The 21,965-nt window shown below is 42.4% G+C and overlaps 1 protein-coding gene across 4 annotated transcripts in view; it reads right to left on the bottom strand.

Annotated features, from left to right (window-relative positions):
- The window catches only part of LOC120515362 (collagen alpha-6(VI) chain-like), a 325,957-nt gene that overhangs the window by 265,777 nt on the left and 38,215 nt on the right, over positions 1 to 21,965 (bottom strand). For all 4 annotated transcript variants that reach the window (XM_039736240.1, XM_039736241.1, XM_039736242.1 and 1 more), the window contains exon 2: positions 4,362 to 4,465. In XM_039736240.1, coding sequence (XP_039592174.1) covers positions 4,362 to 4,437 — 76 coding nt within the window. In that variant the 5' untranslated portion in view covers positions 4,438 to 4,465. The remainder of the gene's footprint in view (positions 1 to 4,361; positions 4,466 to 21,965) is intronic.

Below are 21,965 nucleotides of genomic sequence, written 5' to 3'. Positions count from 1 at the left end.
ACAAGTCATCCTCAATACAATAAAATAGTGCAATAGAAATACTACAAGTGCAGAGCAGAATTCAACAGGAGATGATATCCCATAATAGGATTTGAAAGTCTAGAATTTGGGGAACAGTGAGGCCCCTACTGGTTACACCTTTCACATCTATCTATCATATAGTGCCTTTCACATCTATGTATCTATATACAGTATACAGTAAGACAGAAGTTCTGAGGTCAGGTAGTTCTCCTAATTGATTAGGGCACAACCGGGTGGCGACGTGTTGCACGTATGGTCGATTAGCACATATAACGGCGGTTCTCAATCTGTGGGGGGGGGGCGCGAAGATGTAAAAAAAAAGAAAACAAGAATCAAAAATATGAAAAATCTATTGAAACCAAAACAAATGAACTTAAACTACATTCTGATACTAAAAAAACAAATATAGAGAGTTAGATAAATGTCGATAAAAGTCAAGTAGGTATAATAAAACTTGTAGCGGTGTATCGGCAGCAAAAAATATAGGAATACATTTTATTAGGGATTCAAAAAAACGTTAGGCAGGGCGATTAAAACGGTTATGAAAACTCAGGTCGCAAATACTTAAAGGTTGAGAAACGCTGACGTAGAAGTCTGTACTTGAGACCATTTTGAGCCTAGGAAGCACATCTACTGCCATCATGGATTCAGACCTGAGGCCGTGGAGACAGAGTGAAGCCAAAATAAAGACTCCTTATGTCAAATTACCTGATCCCCGGACAGCACGTAAGTCTTCATGTTAGTCATCCCTGCCTATCCCTCTCCTAGGGGTCAGCTGCCTTGATGACCCTCCTCCATCTTTGCCCACCCTCTCCCTCATAGCACTTTCTCCACACGAGTCTCTGTCTCCCCCTCCACCGTCTCCCTTTGACAGGCCTTCCCATGTAAGGCTTTAAGTGGCCTTCAGCAAATAGAAGACAGCTGTGAAAAAATACATAAATAAAAATGGAGAAAAGCTGGTGGGTGGAAGTGAAGGGAGGAGTGAAGACTTCAAATCTTCTGGATAGCCTGGATGAGGGATACGTGGGGGACGTTAAGATAAGAAGTTAAAAGGCTGTTAAAGTGCGCTTGAGTGACCCAGTGCAGCTCTCGAGATCGGGTCAGAGGAGCGCCATGCCTTGCTGTAAATCACCCAGGAATGCCGGCAGGAGTGGGAGATTAGCCTGAGAGGGGGTTGGGGGGCTCAGAGCCACAAGGCACAACTTGGCAGTGAAAAATGCAGGCAATAAGGGGAGAGAAAAACACATTTGAAGCTGCATGCATTGGGGAGGATTTCCTACAGATTTTGCAGAATGGGTGACATTACTGGAATAGACGATGTGTGCTGGGTAGCACGGCAGGGCAGTGGTTAGTGCTGCAGCCCCACAGCTACAGATACCCCGAGTCGGTGTCGGTGTGAAACTTGCATGTTCTCTATGTCACTGCATGAGCTTTCTCCATTTTCTGTCGTGCTATCATAACATCTAACAAGATTGCAGTAACAACATTCAATGGAGTCGCTGATGCAGGTGATGCTAATGTTATCGTTATCATCATGTTATTATAGCGTTTTATGTCATTTGTTTTTGGGGTCGTTTAAGCTACTCCTGAGGTTACCTTTGTTGTGTCTAGTGTGTAGCAGTTGCTATACGTTTTTTAGAGGTAACGTCAGTCAAGGGGCCTAAAAATCAGCTTCTTGAATCCATTGACTTGTCCGAGTTTACGGATTGCAAAAGAAAGAAACTCCCCATGCGTTTGTGAGTTTCCAGTCTTCAATACTCTGGATGTCAGGGACTCCTATGTTTGTTTGCATCTATTGGTTGGGTTTAAACCTTAACCTCAAGTCCATGGATTCCCCAGGGTTTCAGGGGTTCCATGAGGGTCAAATAAAAATGAACATTTACATTCACTCTGCAGCCCAGCACTGTTGATTTCACGTGATTTTTCTCACGTGTTATGTCTCGCGACATTATTTTTCTTGTGTATTCTTTTTCTCGCAAGTGTTTATCTCACCAAAGCCTAATGTGTGAGTTACATACTCGTGAAAAAAAAAATCACGCGCAAGAAAAATAACGGCGAGAAAAAGATTGCGTGATAAAAAATCATTTCAAGGCAAACAAGAACAACCTTCTCATTGAATAAAGTAGATAACAAGAGAGTAAATGTAGTAGTAGCAGTAATGGTAGTAGAAAATGTAGTAGTAGTAGTAGATCTGTTTTAATTTGCACAAGAGGATTGTACTTCATAATTATAATGAGTGGATCTTACTTTTTGTGTTTACAATGTTTACTTTAAAGTTTAATAATACATCTTGTATGTTATATACGTATGAGACAATCAAATCTCGATAAATAAAGTACGTTATATTCATTGTTTGCAAAGTTGTGTTTATATGTTGTGAGTTGTGAATATTTCCGTGACTCAAAAAAGGTTTCGAATCACTGCTCTAAGGTATCCATTTGGTTCATTGATTTTTGAAGTTAGTTATAGTTTTAATTCGGAGTTGCGATTTGGGTCAGTAAATGGCGGAGTTACGGTTGATTCCTGTTGCCGCCCCAGAGTAGGTGTGTCCTCAGAGGTCATGGCCTGTCAATCATGATTTTACTGTGTGAAAAGGTCATCTGGGGTTTGCTTTCCCATCAAACTGCTGAAATCTTCAAACATTTTTTGATTTATTTTATTGTTTTGTTACTCTGGTGTATGAACTCATTGTAATCCTTGTGAGTTCGATTTTTGTCTTGCAATTCCTGGCTTTGGTTACTAATAGTTGTTCCGACTCCTTGTTTCAGTTTAGGAATATGTTCTTGTCACCTTTTTATATTTCATGCCTGCTGGAATAACACTGGTTTTGACTACGAGTTAGGATTACATTTTGGGTTTAGATGTTAGCTATTATAATTTGAGTACGCAAAAAATAGAAAACAAAAAACATAAGCGAGACTGGGGCCTTTCCTGCCTTGCCTATAGTAGGCCTCACCTTAGGCAGCCAGATCCCAAACTCTATTAGCAGCCATTGGATCTGGCATTAAAACTTCAAAAACATCATAAATGTCCTAAGAAACTGACATTTACACTTACATTTATTTATTTTGTAGACACTTTTATTAAAAGCGACTTACAAAAGAGGTCAACATAATTGAGTAAACATGAGTCCAGGGGACTGTTTGGGAACAATCATCACAAGTGAGGAGCTTGGAACAAAACTCAAATGAGTTACAATTTCTACTTTACAAAATCTAAATGATCGAAATTCACCAAACAAGAAAGTCTTCAATTGCATCCTAAACATATTGATTGAGTCAGCAGTCACATGGAGGTGAGCAGCTCATTGCACCAGCCAGGAACTACACATGAAGAAACTCTGGACTGAGATCTGATGCCTTACAGAGATGGCATTACCAGACTTGAGTCACCAAGTCTAAAAATCTTTCAAATCTATAAACATTTTTAGTCAACACTTGGATATTTTTAACATTTTGGTTCCTTACAGCCTTCACATCGTTTTTTGGGCCTGTGTAGGCCAATGGCTTGCCTTTTGAGTTTGGGGCTAGACAATGGACCTGAACCTACATACAAACAGAGCAAGTCTGGTTTTTGTGATATTTTGAGGTCTGTGCCCATTTTTGAGCTCAGTGTGGCAGGAATCACAACACCGATGCTCCTCTCTGATCATCTGCTTTTATATCTTCATAGAATTCCAGCATATTAGTAAAATACGCTCTCTCCATGTGGACCCACGGTGACTGCTCACTAACATTCCTGTTCTTTCCATGTGCTTTCAGCCTTTTCCTTAATCGTGTTTTCCATGAACGTAATCTATGATTCATGTTAAGCTTACTGGCTTACAGTTACGTGGGTCTGCCTGATCACCATTTCATATGACAGGATAATATTTTCCCACTTCCAGTGCTTTCGGATTTCCGTAGTGTACAGAGATTTTTGAAAATTTCATGTCAAGGATTTAAATTAAAATGGAGGTTTGTGTTGACAGTTCACTTTAATGTCTGAAATTGCAAGAGAAGAGAGCACACTGTAATATGCATAATGCAAGTGATTATACTTTTTACGTCTATTAATGACAACTAGGTTCTGGGAATTTTCAGGTAATTAAGACTGAAGTTTTCAAGGTCCGTTGTTCTGCTCAAGAATGATGGTATCGCAGAGTGGCAATGTTTTGTGTGTTGATTAACACATGCCAGTCAGAATTTCATTGTACTCAGTACACAGGACACAAAGGACTCATTAATCCTACTGGGCATCTTTTCATGGAAATGGCACTGATGCTTGTGAAAGTCAAATCAAGCTTCACCAAGAAAACAGGAGGGGATTAAAGGAAAGTCCCCTAAAAGTGGACACCTTACCATTGTTCTGGGCATCGGACTGCCACAGCCACGGCACAAGCAGGGAAATAACCAGGAAAGTCTTGGCACTCTTCATGTTTTCCTTTCTGTTGAGAAAATGGCACCTGAAACACAAAATCAAAGATGAGTGAGCTGTGAGTTAAGACTGAAGAAGTTCAACGTTTCCAGTTTCAGTAAATGAAGTATAAGAGGTGAAAGGATTTCTGGGTTTAAAATTCTAAAAGGAAACATGTTAAAGTAACAGCCTGGATCCAATGTACTGAGTGTTTTAAATTGAACCGAAGGGGACGGGCCCCCAATATTGAAGCTAAGAGGCCTTCCCTCTGGTGCTATTTGATTCATTATTTCATTTTCTGTACTCTCTCTTCAAGTTTTATCACTCGGTTTGGGGAGTTTAACAGCCTTTCAGCCTCCGCTTTTCAATTTGAGGTTTACTTGAATTGGTGTTAAATATTTTGTACCATTTGTGCCACCATTTTTTGTACTCCAATTGTCAGGGCAGCTTTTGCATTTTCCTTTGAGGTTATGATGGGTGAAATGGTCCTCCTTATTATTAGTTCCCTATCTGAGTTGGCAGATTTAAAACTCCTTTTCTCTAAGAATCTCCTGGTTTTTGACTCTCATTGCTGTTTTGTATTTTGTTTTATACTGCGTGCGGCTGATCTCCCGAGTTTCACTTTTTCTCTGTCTTGGACTTTGCCTTGTCACCTGGTTGCCTAATTAAAATTCATTTTGTTTGTTTGCTGGCACAACATCTGGGGCCTCATGTATAAACTGTGCGTACGCACAGAAATGTTGAGTAAGAACTGTTCCACGTTCAAATCGCGATGTATAAAACCTACACTTGGCGTAAAGCCACGCACTTTTCCACGGTGCCTCATACCTTGTCGTACGCAAGTTCTCCGCTCGGTTTTGCAGACTGGCGGCACCCAGCGTCAAAGCAGTGCTACTGTTCCTGTGTGGTTACACTTTATTTTCCTGACGCGGCTTTATAAATACACCGAAACTAACCGCATATTGTTTATTAGTGTAATGTATCTGATTGTAATTAACTTGTAACAATATAATGGTCCAGGGAACAGCCATAGTATTCCAAATACCATAACTGCTTTAGTGTTGTTACTCTCACTGCACCTTCTTCTTCTACTTCTTCTTCTTCTTTCAGCTCCTCCCGTTAGGAGTTGCCACAGCGGATCATCTTTTTCCATATTACTCTCACTGCACCAACTTGGAGTATTTCTATCACTGTATCTGAGTGGGAATCACAGCAGCAGCTGATCGGTAAGAGAATTATCGGTATACAGCTTCAAGGACACGCTGTCTCAGCCACTGCAAAACGTTTTAAAGCCTTTCCTGTACGGACCTCGCGGTTCAGAAACAGAAACGATATCATTTATAAGGTGAAATTCAGCAAAATATGTTTATTAAATTATACAGATAAAACTAACTTCATTTAAATAATCTGTATTCTTCACTGGGAGTGTCGTGAAGGATAGAATAATTAAACATGTACTACGAAGACATTTCAATGAAGAATCGGCGCTAAGCTTACAGATGGCTTAACTTCTATTACAGAGCTGATTGTGTGGCGATCGGTTACTTGGGGAAAGAAAAGCAAGGACTGCAGTGACGGCTACGCCAATATATACTGAATATAAAACAGAAAGAGAAAATAACAACACAGCTACAAACACAGCGACAAATTTCGGCAAAAGTTAAATGCTTGTGTCAGGAGCACAAGGCGGCTATGCAGTGTCTGCAACGGACATGGCCATCCACCGTGCATAAGCTACCTTACTGACGGGCAGGCGAAGGAGCCACCGATTCTTCCTCTGCCCAGTGCCACCACAAGCCTAGAGCCGCCCCTGATTGTACTGCTGCAATAAATTATTTCATCGAAGTGAAACACATGTTTAATAACGTGCTTTAACTCCTATCATCATGAAAATGACATCACGTATACATCTCAGTGTTTGAGTTATTCAGAGAGCTGTAATATCACAAATGTCATGGATTCTGTGTCCAGTCAGAGGAAGAGAGCCAGTTTAAGAAGCACGTAGTGATTCACACACAAAGAGCACATAGAAGATCAAATACAAAACAAAGCATTTAACGTGCTACTTTAATTACGATGTGATTTGAGAAACTGGTTAATTAAACGATTTTAAGATGAAGTTTATGATGTTGTACTAAATGACAAAATAAACTACGTGATTAAAGTGGAAATGTCGAAATTGAAGTTGACATTTCGTTTTTTCCCCACCGTGTGCCTTTTTTCTCTGTACCCTAATAAGCTTTCATATGACACTCAGACAGTGGGCTTACAACTCGGCTTTTCACGGCGACTTTGATATGTGACTTCTTTTTTATTTCCGGCACTGTGCGATTTTGTGAACGTGAGCTTTCAAGTTTCTCCAACACGCTATGTCACTCGATCAACTTCCTTTTGTTGATTATACCACGGCTTATTTGAACAAATAGTATGTTTTTCATTTGCCTCCACTTGGTATTCGCTGAAATTCTTATATTTTCCCCCGTGCTTTTCCCATTGTCTTTTCACAGAAGGCTGAGTTTAAGGGCGATTTATATTGATTTGCATATTCAAAGAGGCGTAATTCTGGGAGGAGTTGGGGCGTTACATAAAGCGTGCACGAGCGTTAGTTTTCACGCTGACCGGGATTTATGTAACGGAAGGACGTGGAAGTTGGAGTGCGCACAGATTCCTGCATCTGGATTTTTCTGTGCCTAAGCACATTTCAGCTTTTGTGCTTACGCCATGTTATAGTGCGAGTTCTACGCACGGCATTATACATGAGGCCCCTGGCCTTTAAACCGGCCGGTGTGGTCTCAGGTCCTCGCTGAGGCATTGACTCCTGTGTTTGTTCATTCAGCTCTCCACTCATTTGGTGTTTCCATTTTCTAAGTGCCGTTGTATGCTTTGTTTAACAATCTCAAAGGGTGGACATTGGATGTTATAAATGAACGGGAGGCCAGATTTGTGTTAAATTTGTTTATTGGAGTTCAAAATCATCTTTTTGCCAAAACCAAAAACTTAAACCCAGCAATCAAAGTCAGAGAGAATGAAGCAAAAGTCAAAAACCGGGTGTGATGTTTTGTGCAAACTGAGTTTTGGTTATTTTTGAATGACAGTTTTCTATATTTTGATTTACTTTGTTATGTTGATTTATTTTTATATATAAATGCGCTACCGTGGTTGTCTGTCCGTCTGTCCAGGGTTTTAAATCACCTGTCGCTCACAAACCGTTTGACTTATTGACTTGAAATTTGGTACACATATACCATGTGACCTCTGCTGTCCACTTTTGGGGTGATGATTGACCTCCAAGGTTATTCCTGTTTTTATTTTATTTTATTGTAGAAGTAACTCTTGGGTGTGGCCAGCAGGGCAGTCGTGCGGCGCATACATATGGGCACCGTTCTCATCCCTACCACCTTCGCCATCTCTTCCCCTACCTCTTCATATCTTAAATCACTCTTGAGGCAGATTGAAGACTTAAATGACAGCTTAAGTGAAAAATTAAGAAAACGTGCTAAGTAACTGCAACACAAACACGGACTTAATCAGTTTTAACACGAAAATATACCGACTGTGATGGACGGCCAGTGTTTTAGTGTGGCCGGGACGTCCCTCAACATAGAAAAGAAAAAAGAGCAGCCTTTTCAGGGCACTGCATCCCCTGGGACGCTAGATGGCACCTCCCCTGGACAGAAATGGTTCCCCAGATTCCCTCAGGGCAGCAAGGGACATGGAGTCTGTTTCTTCAGCCCTGTTGGATTCCGGGGGTGTCACCAGGGGGAGCTCACCGAGAACCTGTGTCCTATTATTGCTACACCAACCCAGAAGTACTTCGAAGTCACCAGGATGGAAGCCCGCAGTACTTCTGGGATATTTAAGGAAGGAGGATATGCCGTTTGACCCGCAGAAGAAATATTTTCGATGAATGAACTATTTAAAGGACGATGGGAAACCCAGCAGATGGAGCCGGAGTTGGGAGGGAGTGTAACGGAGCTGCTGGGAGTGGAGGATTGTGTTATTGATTATTGTTTATTATTATTGTACCAGTAATGGCGCACGTCATGATATCGTGCAGTGAATCCACTTGACTTGAGCATTCCTAGTTTTCATCCTCTCTTTCTTTCTCTGTCTCTGTTTATCATTCGTTTGCTCAGAGGTTGATGCGTTTGCTGTTTCCTGAGCAGCTCCTCTGTTCTCCACCCTAGCGGCCCACTGCTTCTCTTCTTTCATCGCATCTTTTTGCGTTAAAACTGATTAAGTTAGTTTTTGTGTTGCAATTACTTAGTACGTTTTCTTAAATTTTTCACTTAAGCTGGCACTTAAGTCTTCAATCTGCCTCAAGAATGACTAGTGAAGGTGATAGGGAATGAGAACGGCGCCCATACGCATGCGCCACACAGCTGCCCTGCTGCACACTACTGAGAATGGATTCTACAATAAAAAATAAAAAATATAAAAAAGTAATAAAAATCATCACCCTGAAAGCAGATAGTAGACATCACGTAGTAGATGTGTACCAAATTCAAGTCAATAGATGAAACGGTTTGCGAGCTACAGGGGATTTAAAATCCTGGACAGACAAACGAAGCGCCACGGTAGCGCATTATATAAGAAGATTATTGGAATTGTGCGGTGCCTTGTGCAATTTATTAAAGAAATTATTCTTGGCATTTTAAACGTGTGTCTTGGACGTCTGTCTGGTGGGCTCAACGGGGCAACAGCGCCTCTAGCGTCCACTGACGAAAGAAGAGAAGAAGAGCTGCTCAGGAAGCAGCAAGCTCATCAGCCTCTGAGCAAACGAATGATAAACGCACAGAGAAAGAAAGAGTCTGAAAACTAGGAATGCTCAAGTCAAGGGTCTTCACTCCACATTATCGTGCAGTGTGCCTTTACTGGTTATTTAATATTTATGTACTGTGTCCTTAAATGCGACTCTATTCCCTGTCATTTGTGGGTGGAGCCTCAGGAGGTGTGGCCATCCTGATGTCACTGCTGTTGGGCCCTCCCACTGCCTTTATTTTCACTCAGAGAGAGGAGTGCAGCAGTAGATCACTGGCTTTGTTCATTTTACTTTTCTTGTTATTTTTCTTCTGGTTTTTGGATTTCTCTCTTCTGCTTTGGGATTTGGATTTAAATATTGGCACTTGATTGCCTTTTTAAACACATTTTTTGGCTTTGTGCCAGTTTTGTGTTTTTACTTCTATCAAAAATGATATTTGGTGGAATTATCTCGTCAAGCCAGAGGCTCTCTAAGAATTTTTCAATGCGTCTGTATTTTGTTAGAGCCAGCTGCCTATTCTTAGGACTGTGGGAGGACAGTTGGGGACATGCTGACTTGGGCTGAGCCTTTTCTGGACAAAGCTAGTGACACTTCTGATCCGCTTTGTAGAGCTTGTGCAGGCCCCATATCTTTATGCCATTTTGTTTGTCTCTATTTTACAACCAAATGCAGCTTCTTTTATTTTTTGTGTGTGTTTCTTTGTCATTTCGCAAGTCTTAGTTTCCGATTGTGACATTTTTTTATCCAATTGGTACTTTACTTTTTTAAGTTTTGTTAATTCATTTCGTCTGTGGTGGGCTGGCGCCCTGCCCGGGGTTTGTTTGCTGCCTTGCACCCTGTGTTGGCGGAGATTGGCTCCAGCAGACCCCCGTGACCCTGTAGTTAGGATATAGTGAGTTGGATGATGGATGGATGATTCATTTGGTCCATTTTCACTGCAGCCATTTTGTTTTCACCATCATTAGGAATTCCTGCTGTGTTGTTAGGGGCGTGTCCTGAGAGGTCGTAACCTCTGGTTCATGACAAGGCAAGTTTAAAAGGTCGCGCAAAGAAAGCACTTCCTATTTGAGTTTGCAGATTGATTTTTTTCTAAATCCTTTGGTGGTTTTTGACTTCCGCTTGGTTTTTTGATTTTGATTTACTGACTTTCGATACGGCATTGGTAATGATGTTACAGACGTCACAGTTTTTGAGCATTTTTTCAGTTCATCCAGTGTCCACTCCAACAAGTTACTATTAACATATTCTTGCTAGTTTTCAATACATTAACCTTTCTATTAACCCAAACAGAGGCAGTAAAGTTTATATTAATGAAAGAGCATCAAGGGCTGAGATGTGGCCCTGATAACAAGCAAGAGTGCAACCCACAAAAAAAATGGCTAAAAAAAAGCAAAATCTAAGTATTAAAACTGGAAAAATTATTAACTTGTAACCAGGAAAAATGTAAACATTGGATACAATGGAATAGAATGCGCCGGTCTGTGGTGAATGACTCCTGGAAGATTTGGGGAAATATCACCATGACAACAGTCGATGAGCTACATGAAAAACGGCGACACTCTGTTATGTAACATATGGCAGTGTGAGAAGATGTTATTTAAACTCAAGTTTCAATATTACATTGAGCAAGAAATGAATGTGAAAAATCATGGTCCAAAACTCAATTTGTCGAAGTAGCACGAGTGGAACTCCCACAGGGAAAACGGACAAAAATTAAGAGAATAGTACATTATAAGAAAGAGCTCGAGTCACAAGACACATCACTCAAAAACAAAAGCAGACAAATGACAAAACCAGGAATCCAAACTGATAGACGCAAAGCCAAATCTCCAGGACTGTCTTAAGCACCAGCCGGGGCAGTAACTGAGCTGCCTAATCAGGTGGCACCGCCTCCTTGGGCACACCATGAAGGAGTCAGGATGGACTAACAAATCTAAAGCAATTAAACTGATCATAATAAAAAAATAAAAACACTGAATTTACAACATAACATCAAACAAACAACACACAAAACCAGAAATAATAACAGAAAACACACGCATTTAAATAAAAATAAAAAAAAATACAACAAAAAGATTACTAAGATTATTAATATGAATTAAACTTAAGTCAGGAATGCTCCACACTCAGACCATTTTGGGTTGAAATATTTGCATTTCTCTCAATTATTGTCATAATTTGGTAAGATTTTGGGCCCTCAAATGCCACCATTGCTTAATTCCGTTGTTAGGCTGGCTTCCAGAATCGCTAGGGGTGTGGCCTCTGAGGTCGTGACCCATACATAATCAACGCAACAGGATACAAGGACAGCTTGGAGTTCAAATCCTTATCCAATCGGCAGATAACAAAACTCTAAAGAACTCCACACTTATCATTGTGCTCATTTCTCGTATGTACTTTTCGGTTTTGATCCTCTTGTCTTCTCGTCCTCGATTATTGTCTCTCGTATTGGGTTTTGGTTTCATTTCACTTTCTAGTTTGTTTTTGTTTCGTCTTGCTTTTTGGTACGAGTCGACTCGACTGTACTTGCCTTAATCCCTCCCTTCCATTTGAAAAAGACAATTGTGTTTGTGCTTGTGTTGGTGCTATTATTACCAAGAAGACTTTATTGTAATAAAAACCTTGCATGTGAACCCGGGACTTGTGTCACTGTGGTTGTGTCTGCAGTGGCCCTAGTGGTCATAAGTGGCGTAGTCAGCAGGATTCCAGCCATTGCTTTGCAGGAACCTGTATTTAAAAAAAGTGAGTGTGACCTAAGCAGTCCCAGCCAATGGTACAGGGAACAAGCTGGCGTGTCGGGCAAAATTTCAACCATGGGGAAGAAAATACCTAAATACGACAAGACCTCAGGAAGTAAACACTCGGCTGTCACGGCGTGTCGGACCAATTGCCTGGGGATCACAGAGGGAGTCCCATTTGAAAGGACAGACAGCCAGTCTGTAACTGGAGGAGGACATTGTGGGAGACCCAACACCGGCCCAGATGCGGTGCACCACTGGGCTAAGACACCTCCCGGTTTTGTTCAAAAAGTTAATCTCCCATTTTGCTGACAGAACAGATAATCGCTTCGGTTTCAATCTTATCCAATTTGCTAACAGTGATTTTTGGAATAACGATGCCCAGATAACATTATGGAACAAAAAAATTGTGTCAGATCCTGCACCACGTCGCTCACATGACAACTCACTTTCCCAGTCCTCTTCCCATAACTCAGTGGGAAAATGACACTTTTTATTAGCTTAAATTTTTAAATAAATAGGGAATGGTTCAATAATTTTTACAATTTGGCAAGAATTTTTCTTCGTGCCATTCTCAAATGAGGGTGCCGGCGCTCTGCCAGAATTCTTCTTCGGTTTTAAATGTTCATGAGAGACTTCATCAGACTGGGCTCACTTATCATACGGCAAGGGAGAAAGAGTCGAGTGCTCAGCTTGGGGAATTTTCAAATTGTGCTACTGCACCGATTGCTTCTTTGACTGAACTGAGCTTCACTGCTTAAGTTTTATTATTTTAAAAATAAAAGATGGAAAGGCAAAAGAGAAAAGTCAGGACTTGGTCCGTAATGATCATGTGATAAAAAAAGTAAGCTGGCAGACTTCATTAAGTGAAGAGCAGGACGCAGTGCACAGAACGCCCTGCAGATGGCGCCTTCATTTTCTTTAAGAAACTCCAATCGGCCCCAAGCTGCACTTGAATTCAAAAATGTCAGGAATGTCACTGGGGGCTCAAACAAAAGAAACTGCCGGCTGAAGTCTGTGAGAAACCCTTAGACTCTGGCAGAGCGGGAATAATGGAACCGTTACGAGAGCAAGGTCATTTCACATTTACGTCAAAAGATGAAACAAGAGCCCAAAATAGATCTGGAGCTGAAAATTACACCAGAGCAACCTAAATTTATGACCTGAATACTTACTGAACAAGTCGATCTTACCACCTGGGAGCAGACTTGGACAATATACAATACAATACAATACAATACAATACAATACAATGTATTATTGTATAGCCCAAAATCACACAAGAAGTGCCACAATGGGCTTTAACATGTCCTGCCTCTTGACAGCCCCCCAGTCTTGACACTCAAAGACGACAAGAAAAGACCCTTGTAAGGAAAAAAAATGGAAGAAACCTCAGGAAAGGCAATTCAAAGAGACCCCTTTCCAGGTTGGCTGCGTGTGCAGTGGGAGTCAAAAAGAAGAGGGTCGATACAATACAATACAATACAATACAATACACAAAACAGAACAAATCCTCAATACAGTATAAAAATAAAAACTTTACAAATACGGAGCAGAATTCAACAGTAGATATCATTAAATAATATGATTTGGATTTATTTAGGGTCCCGGAGACCTCGGCCATCAAGCTTCCTCCCCCATTTGGCCATTCCACAGCTGAAACAGCACTAATCAGATGAAAGGACCCCTCTACCTGACGACTCCTGTGATCCTCCATCAGAGAGGACTTTACCTTAGGCAGGCAGGTGGGCCGTGGCACCAAGTGCCACATTTGAGTACCGAGAAGAGAAACAGAATAGGTGAGGGTTAGAACCAAATTAGAACTGCGGTGGGCTGGCACCCTGCTCAGGGTTCGTTTCCGGCCTTGTGCCCTGTGTTGGCTGGGATTGGCTCCAGCAGACCCCCGTGACCCTGTAGTTAGGATAGAGCAGGTTGGATAATGGATGGATGGATGGATGGATGTTACTTATGCTTTAGTGTTAATGACTACAGTGGTGCTTGAAAGTTTGTGAACCCTTTAGAATTTTTTTATATTTCTGCATAAATAAGACCGAAAACATCATCAGATTTGCACTCAAGTCCTAAAAGTAGATAAAGAGAAACCAGTTAAACAAATTAGACAAAAATATTATACTTGGTCATTTATTTATTGAAGAAAATAATCGAATATTACAAATTTCTGAGTGGCAGAAGTATGTGAACCTTACGGATGATCAGTTAGTTTGAAGGTGAAATTCGAGTCCGGTGTTTTCAGTCAATGGGATGCCAATCAGGTGTGAGTGGGCACCCTGTGTTATTTAAAGAACAGGATCTATCAAGGTCTGCTCTTCACAACATATGTTTGTGGAAGTGTATCATGGCACCAACAAAGGAGATTTCTGAGGACCTCACAAAAAGAGCTGTTGATGCTCATCAGGCTGGAAAAGGTTACAAGACCATCTTTAAAGAGTTTGGCCTCCACCAATCCACAGTCAGACAGACAAATGGAGGAAATTCAAGACCATTGTTACCCTCCCCAGGAGTGGTCGACCACCAAAGATCACTCCAAGAGCAAGGCACACGTGGAATAGTCGTCGAGGTCACAAAGGACCCCCAACTGAAGGCCTCTCTCACATTGGCTAATGTTCATGTTCATGAGTCCACCATCAGGAGAACACTCAACAACAATGGTGTGCATGGCAGGGTTGCAAGGAGAAAGCCACTGCTCTCCAAAAAAAATATTGCTGCTCGTCTGCAGTTTGCTAAAGATCACGTGGACAAACCAGAAGGCTATTGGAAGAACGTTTTGTGGACGGATGAGACCAAAGTAAAACTTTTTGGTTTAAATGAAAAGCGTGATGTTTGAAGAAAGGAAAACACTGCATTACAGCATAAGAATCTCATCCCATCTGTGAAACATGGTGGTGGTCGTATCATGGTTTGGGCCTGTTTTACTGCATCTGGGCCAAGACAGCTTGTCTTCACTGATGGAACAATGAATTCTGAATGATATCAGAGAATTCTAAAGGAAAATGTCAGGACATCTGTCCATGAACTGAATCTCCAGAGAAGGTGGGTCATGCAGCAAGACAACGACCCTAAGCACACAAGTCGTTTTACCAAAGAATGGTTAAAGAAGAAGAAAGTGAATGTTCTGGAATGGCCAAGTCAAAGTCCTGACCTTAATCCAATCGAAATGTTGTGGAAGGACCTGAAGCGAGCAGTTCATGTGAGGAAACCCACCAACATCCCAGAGTTGAAGCTGTTCTGGATGGAGGAATGGGCTCAAATTCCTCCAAGCCGGTGTGCAGAAATGAGCAAAAGTTACCGGAAACGTTTAGGGGGTCACAGCAGATACTGAAAGCAAAGGTTCACATACTCACAAATATGTAATATTTGATCATTTTCCTTAATAAATAAATGACCAAGTATAATATTTTTGCCTCATTTGTTTAACTGGTTTCTCTTTATCTACTTTTAGGTCTTGAGTGAAAATCTGATGATATTTTAGGTCATATTTATGCAGAAATACAGAAAATTCTAAAGGGCTGACAAACTTTCAAACACAACGGTAACAACAGAGATGCAGCCTGTACAGTTAATCAGCAGCTCTAGGCAGGGTGTGCTAAACTGAAGCTATGAATCTTCAGCCGGGATTTAAAAGCTGAGACTGAAGGGGCATCTCTTATAGTAGCAGGTACAGTTTAGGGGGTCCTGTAACTAAAAGCTCGACCTCCCACTGTTATTTCATTAATTCTTGTAATCCTAAGCAGACCGGCATCTTGAGATCTTAATGTGCGCTCAGGTTTGTAAATCATGATAAGTTCAGACAAGTAAGCTGGACCTCGGCCATTTAAGGCTTTATATGGTCACATCCGTGGACAACAAGCTCCACACTGGCACTGACCAGGTGATAAAGCCAACCGAGTACAGCAATGAGCCAGTTAGCTGTGTCAATCACCGCGCCACTTTGGTGACACACTTTATAAATTATAGTTCACTCTTGATCTGTCAAATTGTGCTTTTTTTTGCTTTCAAACAGATTTTTTAAAAATATAAATTCTTCTGTTGTCTGGCCCAAATACCCAGGGTGCAGTGGAGGGACGAGAGGAGCCAGTCCAGTATGTATACATTATACTCAAATACAGCCATGCCTGGTCTGTTTGATTTGCCTAATATGACAGCTTTAGACCACCAGGTTATTAAACCCAAGCCTGTGTGATGTTTGCATGTTCTCTCTGTGACTGTGTGGGCTTTCCCTCAGGGTCTCTTTTGCATCCCAAAGACAGGTGGGAAACTCCAGTGTGACCCCCATATTGATTTTTGTGAGCTCTGGGATGAGCCTAAAGCTACCAGCATATGTGTGACCCTCAGTTTACTTAAATGGGTTTGAGAATCTTGGGTTACGTTAGGAGATCCCAAAGACCCATTAGTTATACTGATTGACACCATAGAAGTGTGTGTGCGCATGTGGTACCCCATGATGGATTTGACACTTCCTACCTAACACACCATGCTGCTGGGATACTCAGTGTTGTGTAAAGCACTCGGCGAACCTATGTGAGTAAAAGTCGAGACCCCCTTCAAGAACAGTGACTCACGTAAAAGTCACATTTGCCCATCAGGAATCAACTCCCTTCATTATATAAATTGAACTTTTTTCCTGTTTATTACAATTTTATTATTTATATATTTCTCTCACTTTCAGGCTTCTATAAAGTTCTAATTTCCTGTGAAAAAGTACATTTATCTATCTATCTATCATATAGTGCCTTATATTATATAGGGCCGCCTTTCACATTCCTTTCACATCCCTCTATTATAGAGATAGATGAAAGGCACTAGATAATAGATAGATAGATGAAAGGCACTAGATACTAGATAGCTAGATCTGAAAGGCACTATATAATAGATAGATGAAAGGCAATATATAATAGATAGATGAAAGGCACTATATACTAGATAGCTAGATCTGAAAGGCACTATATAATAGATAGATGAAAAGCACTATATAATCTATCTGTGTGGCATTTGTTTCAGTTTAAGGTTTGAGAGTGAGCCAGGAGATAAACACAAGCCAGAAAACCAGGAGATGAAAAACAACAAGTGACTATGCTGAAACATAAAACAAAAAGTAGAGTCAAAAACCATCCATCCATCCATTACCCGACCCGCTATATCCTAACTACAGGGTCACAGGGGTCTGCTGGAGCCAATCCCAGCCAACACAGGACGCAAGGCAGGAAACAAACCCCAGGCAGGGCGCCAGCCCACCGCAATCTACAAGATATTTAAATTTTTGAAATGAAAAAATGTGAAAATGAGCAATAGCAAAACCCAATGAACAATGTACTATTACTGATGTGCAATGAAATCTGATAGCGTGAAACTGCTCACACTACAAGACATCCGCTTGAAGTTTCTGACATGGTCGAAACTCTTCTGATCGTACGACAGCCCAATCGTATGGTGCAATCAGGCATCACCACCCCTCTCGCATGAAGAGCTGGCCGATGAAGCTGAAATTTGATCCAAAAATCAGATGGCGACAGCAAATCAGGCTAAGGATCACTCCAAAGTGACACAGTGTGTGCCTGGCCTAACGGTATGTTCCTGTTTCCCCACAGACCTGAGAAGACGCCTCAACACTGATGTCCCCTCCATTTGGGACGTCCCTAGAATGTGGTGTCTAATTTGTGACCTGCACTCGAGTCTGGACTGACCCCTCCACCCCAGGGGGTGAGAATCACGAGACCTCAAACACTGCTGGGAACTCTGTGTTGGCTCATTTACAGTTAACAACTTTTTTTGTTACTTTTTGTATGAATTTAAAGGGGTTTATCCAGCTTGGTACCCCAAGGATTCTTGCCATTCCCAGCTAGTTCCGTACCACCAGTCACACCTCATTAAATTCTTACATCCAACAAAAGAAGACACGGTTTGCCGTTCCTCTGCCATCTCTCATCCATCAAAAATAAAACTCTGACACCTGTACTTTGTGTCTTCTGGTATTACCTTCCTATGGTGGCCTTAAAAGTCAAAGTTCCCTCGACTGTCCCTGCGTCAATCCCTTCCTTCCATTTGAAAAAGACAATTGTGTTTGTGCTTGTGTTGGTGCTATTATTACAAAGAAGACTTTATTGTAATAAAAACCTTGCATTTCAACCCGGGACTTGTGTCACTGTGGGGTTTGTGGTGCTGTAATGCCCCTAGTGTTCACAAGTGGCATAGTCGGCAGGATTCCTGGCAATTGCTTTGCAGGAACCTGCGTTTAAAAAAAAAAAAAAAAGGTGTGACACTTAAGCAGCCCCAACCAATGGTACAGGGAACAAGCTGGCATGACCAGCAAAATCCCAACCACGGGGAAGAAAATACATAAAAAAGGACAAGACTTCAGGGAGTAAACACTCAGCCATCATGTTGTGTTGTAGCGATTGTCTGGGGATCGCAGAGGTCCCTGTTAAGGGTTATAGAGGAAGTCCAATTTGAAAGGACAGACAGACAGACAGTCTGTAAGAGGACGGGCTCTTGGATGCCTCAGAGAAGATTGTGGGGGAGCCAGCATTGGCACAGATGTGGTGCGCCACAGGGTTAAGACACCTCTGATGGGATTTCTCCATGATGGTCTTACAGTAGTTGTTAAAGATCTTTGTTATAACCTTGCGGTCCATTTTCTTCCACAATGTTATCTTCTTGGCCCTGTCACTTTCCATCTGGGACCTCTTGGAGTGGCACTGTAGATAGAAGGCTGTGCCCCCTACAGGATGCTCTGGGCATATGAAGGCAGACCACAAACAGAAGGCATTCCAGCTGGGAAACAAGCACTTCTAGAAAGGGACGCCTGTACTTCTTCAAGCACCGAAGAAAAAAGGCTTTCGAGGAAATTCATGTGCGTGTGGAATGTGACGGACTGGCATTGTGGGCTCAATGGCATTCTCACCGCTTTTGAAGCACGACACGAACCGCTAGGTCTGTTCTTCCATGAGAAGCATGCTTGCCCCACTTGATAAGAAGCCGAACGAGGTTGGATTTTAATAAACTCCTCAGACATCTGAGAAAGCTTTTGAAGTCCGAAGTGGTAAAGAGGAACAAAAAGATTTATGCATGAGAAAAACGGAAGAGCGGCCTTCGTTACAGAGGCTTGTGGAGAGGCTGCCAAAGGCAACAAAGTATGGGAAAGAAAACAAGTTTGGGGAAAGCCTTTTTAATTTCCGTTATAAGCCGAGGCAATTTCTTCATTTTTGTCTATTAAATGCGAAAAGAATTGAAATTTAGACTGAAGTGGAGTGTCGAACTCATTTAACACAATGGGTCCTGTGGGACTTGAGTCCAGAGCAGCACACATTTCAGACCCCATCGAGTCAGGTGGGACCACGACGCTCACCTATGTCCCTGTTTGCCTGCCCGGGCCCTAAATCAGCCTCAGAACACCACATTGCCACCACCATGCTGCACAACTGCTATCAGCTTCTTCTGGTCAGATGCGGTCTTTGGTTTTTGCCACACATGTCTTCTGTCTTCACCATCATTTCTAAACTATGGGTCACGCCTCATGTTGGGTCACAGATAGCCAGATTTTGGGTGGTGCAGAGTCGAGATTCACAATTTTGTTCAATGGGACAGGGTCGTGTACAGTTTATGGGGTGCCAAGTGATGGGGCACCACAGGCAGTTTAACCAATCGACAGTGCTCGGCTGTGGGGGGACCCCCCCCGACTTTCAGCAGCAGTCTTCTAAATTGAATCCCCCTTCATCCCAAGGAGGATGACTTTCGGAGGTCTCAAACACTCTAAAAGGTGCCACATGTGGGTGCGAGAAATAAGTTTATGAAACACTAACCACACAAATGTGTCACAGTACGTGATGGTGGACCTGCCTTTTTGGGGCCCTGGAGTTTGAACTGTTATGGGGGCCCATTTATAACCAGCAATAAAGGTCTGGGTAAGCACGGTGGGCTTCTTCCATGGGGTCGCTCCATAACAGATCACCACACCGCTTTTAAAAGATTTTGATTTTGAAATTGTTGTACTGGATTATCGCGCATGGCAACATCACTGGTATAAATAGAAATTTCCGATGCCTTATAATATTCGAGTTATTAAAGTTGCTTATGGGTTCCGTTTGTGTTTAGGGGCCCAGTTTCATGGCAGATCCACCCCTGAGAGCAGGTAGGATAATCGGACCATCCTGAAGTACACAGAGGACTTTGTTTCTGTCAATCGGTGGATAACGAGAGCAGCCCTGTCCCGGTCAGCGAGGACATCATCAAGTGGTCAATGAAACTCGGTGAAGACTAAAGAGATGATCGTTGTTTTTGGAAGACATTCCCACAACCATGAATAGTCAGACAGTGTGAAATGTTCCAAATATCCTGGGACACTTACTGACCACCAGGGGGCATTGCAACACCCCACACCTCAGACACGACCCCATAAACACCAATCCCAGTGTAAATAAAGGGTTTATACACAGCACATGCTTTAAAGAAAGGCGTCAAAGGGGACACAAAACAACACAATTCTTCCCATTCTATTTCTGGTCTCCTCCTTGTCCCCCTTCCACTCAACCCCAACTTGCCTGGATGAGGTTGGGTGGTCTCTCTCATCTTGGATACGGCAATACTTCCAGTGCCAAGGCACAGACCAATGGAATTACTTTTGGGTCAATCAGAAGTCCCAAAAAAAGTAGGAATTAGGAATCCCTTCAGGTGGCACAGTGGCGCAGTGGGTAGTGCTGCTGCCTCGCAGTTAGGAGACCCGAGTTTGCTTCCCGCGTCCTTCCTGGGTAGAGTCTGCATGTTCTCCCCGTGTCTGCGTGGGTTTCCTCCCACAGTCCAAAAACATGCAGGGTAGGTGCATTGGCGATTCTAAATTGTTCTTAGTGTGTGTGGGTGTGTGTGCCCTGCAGTGAGCTGGCGCCCTGCCCAGGGTTTGTTTCCTGCCTTGTGTCCTGTGTTGGCTGGGATTGGCTCCAGCAGACCCCCGTGACCCTGTAGTTTGGATATAGCGGGTTAGATAATGGATGGAAGGACAGGAATCCCTTCAGGAATCCCCCCATGAAACCCAACCATGGTCTGCCCAATGGTACGACAAGTCCAAGCATGCCTTGCGGGCATCCTTCTGGCAATCCCAATCCACGGAGCGTATTGGAGGAGTAAATATTTAATCATCCCAGCTGGGATGCCAGTCTCTCCATGCCATCCATTCCAATGCAAAAATCAAATCTACGTGCAGAAATTGGCACCAGCATCCATTTTCTGGGGAAACAGTCCTGTTGCCGTATTGACCAAAGCATGATGGGCCTCTTCTGTCAAGCTTTTATTGAATCAATTTGAGCATTTTATTTGGGGTCCTGGTTTGGAAACCTGCCTGTGAAAAGTAGAAACTCTTTGAATCAAATCGTTAGGTGGTCCAGTGAGCAGGATGGTGCGTCACGACGTCATGCAGCGCTACTTTACAATCAGACAGTTGAGCTCAGTCTAAGATGAGGGAAGGCCATATAAACGACTCGGGTTCATCCGAGTTGAAATGCCCCAGGCCTCGTGATTTTTATAGCACCTTTCACAGTGAATATTCCTGCCAAAGAGCTCCACGGGGGTCCTTCAGTTGTGTTTTTTTTTTTTTAAAACTTCTGCTGGGTGGGTTCGCTCAGGTCATGTGATGAGTGTATGGGACATGTGTGATTGCGATTTGACCAAAGCCACTGGGGGGTGGCACACTGATGTTTACTCAGCTTTCACCTGCCACACTTGAGGCCCTATTCTCTGTTTGAAACAAAAAGATCACTTTAAGGAGACATAACCTGGAGCCCCCCTGTAACCCTCAGTGGATTTCTTGGATTATCTTCCCCTATTATTCAGGTCACATTATCTTCTACTAGAATTGCCCGAGATGCCAGCTTGGCACCCACTCTCCCATGATGCCCTGGTTGACAAATGAGTTCAATAGCCCGTATTGTTTGAAACCAATACCCCGGACTCCTCCTAAGCACAGAAACACCTCCTTCTAATCCCCCACACCCCCAGTACCCTCTGACACCTCCTACTAGGCCAATGGCATCCAAACCTCAAAG

This window comes from Polypterus senegalus, chromosome 15, assembly GCF_016835505.1.
Source record: "Polypterus senegalus isolate Bchr_013 chromosome 15, ASM1683550v1, whole genome shotgun sequence".
Classification (NCBI taxonomy): Eukaryota; Metazoa; Chordata; class Cladistia; order Polypteriformes; family Polypteridae; genus Polypterus; species Polypterus senegalus.
The sequence above is the reverse complement of the archived record's forward strand: the minus strand, read 5'-3'. Positions and strand labels throughout refer to the sequence as shown.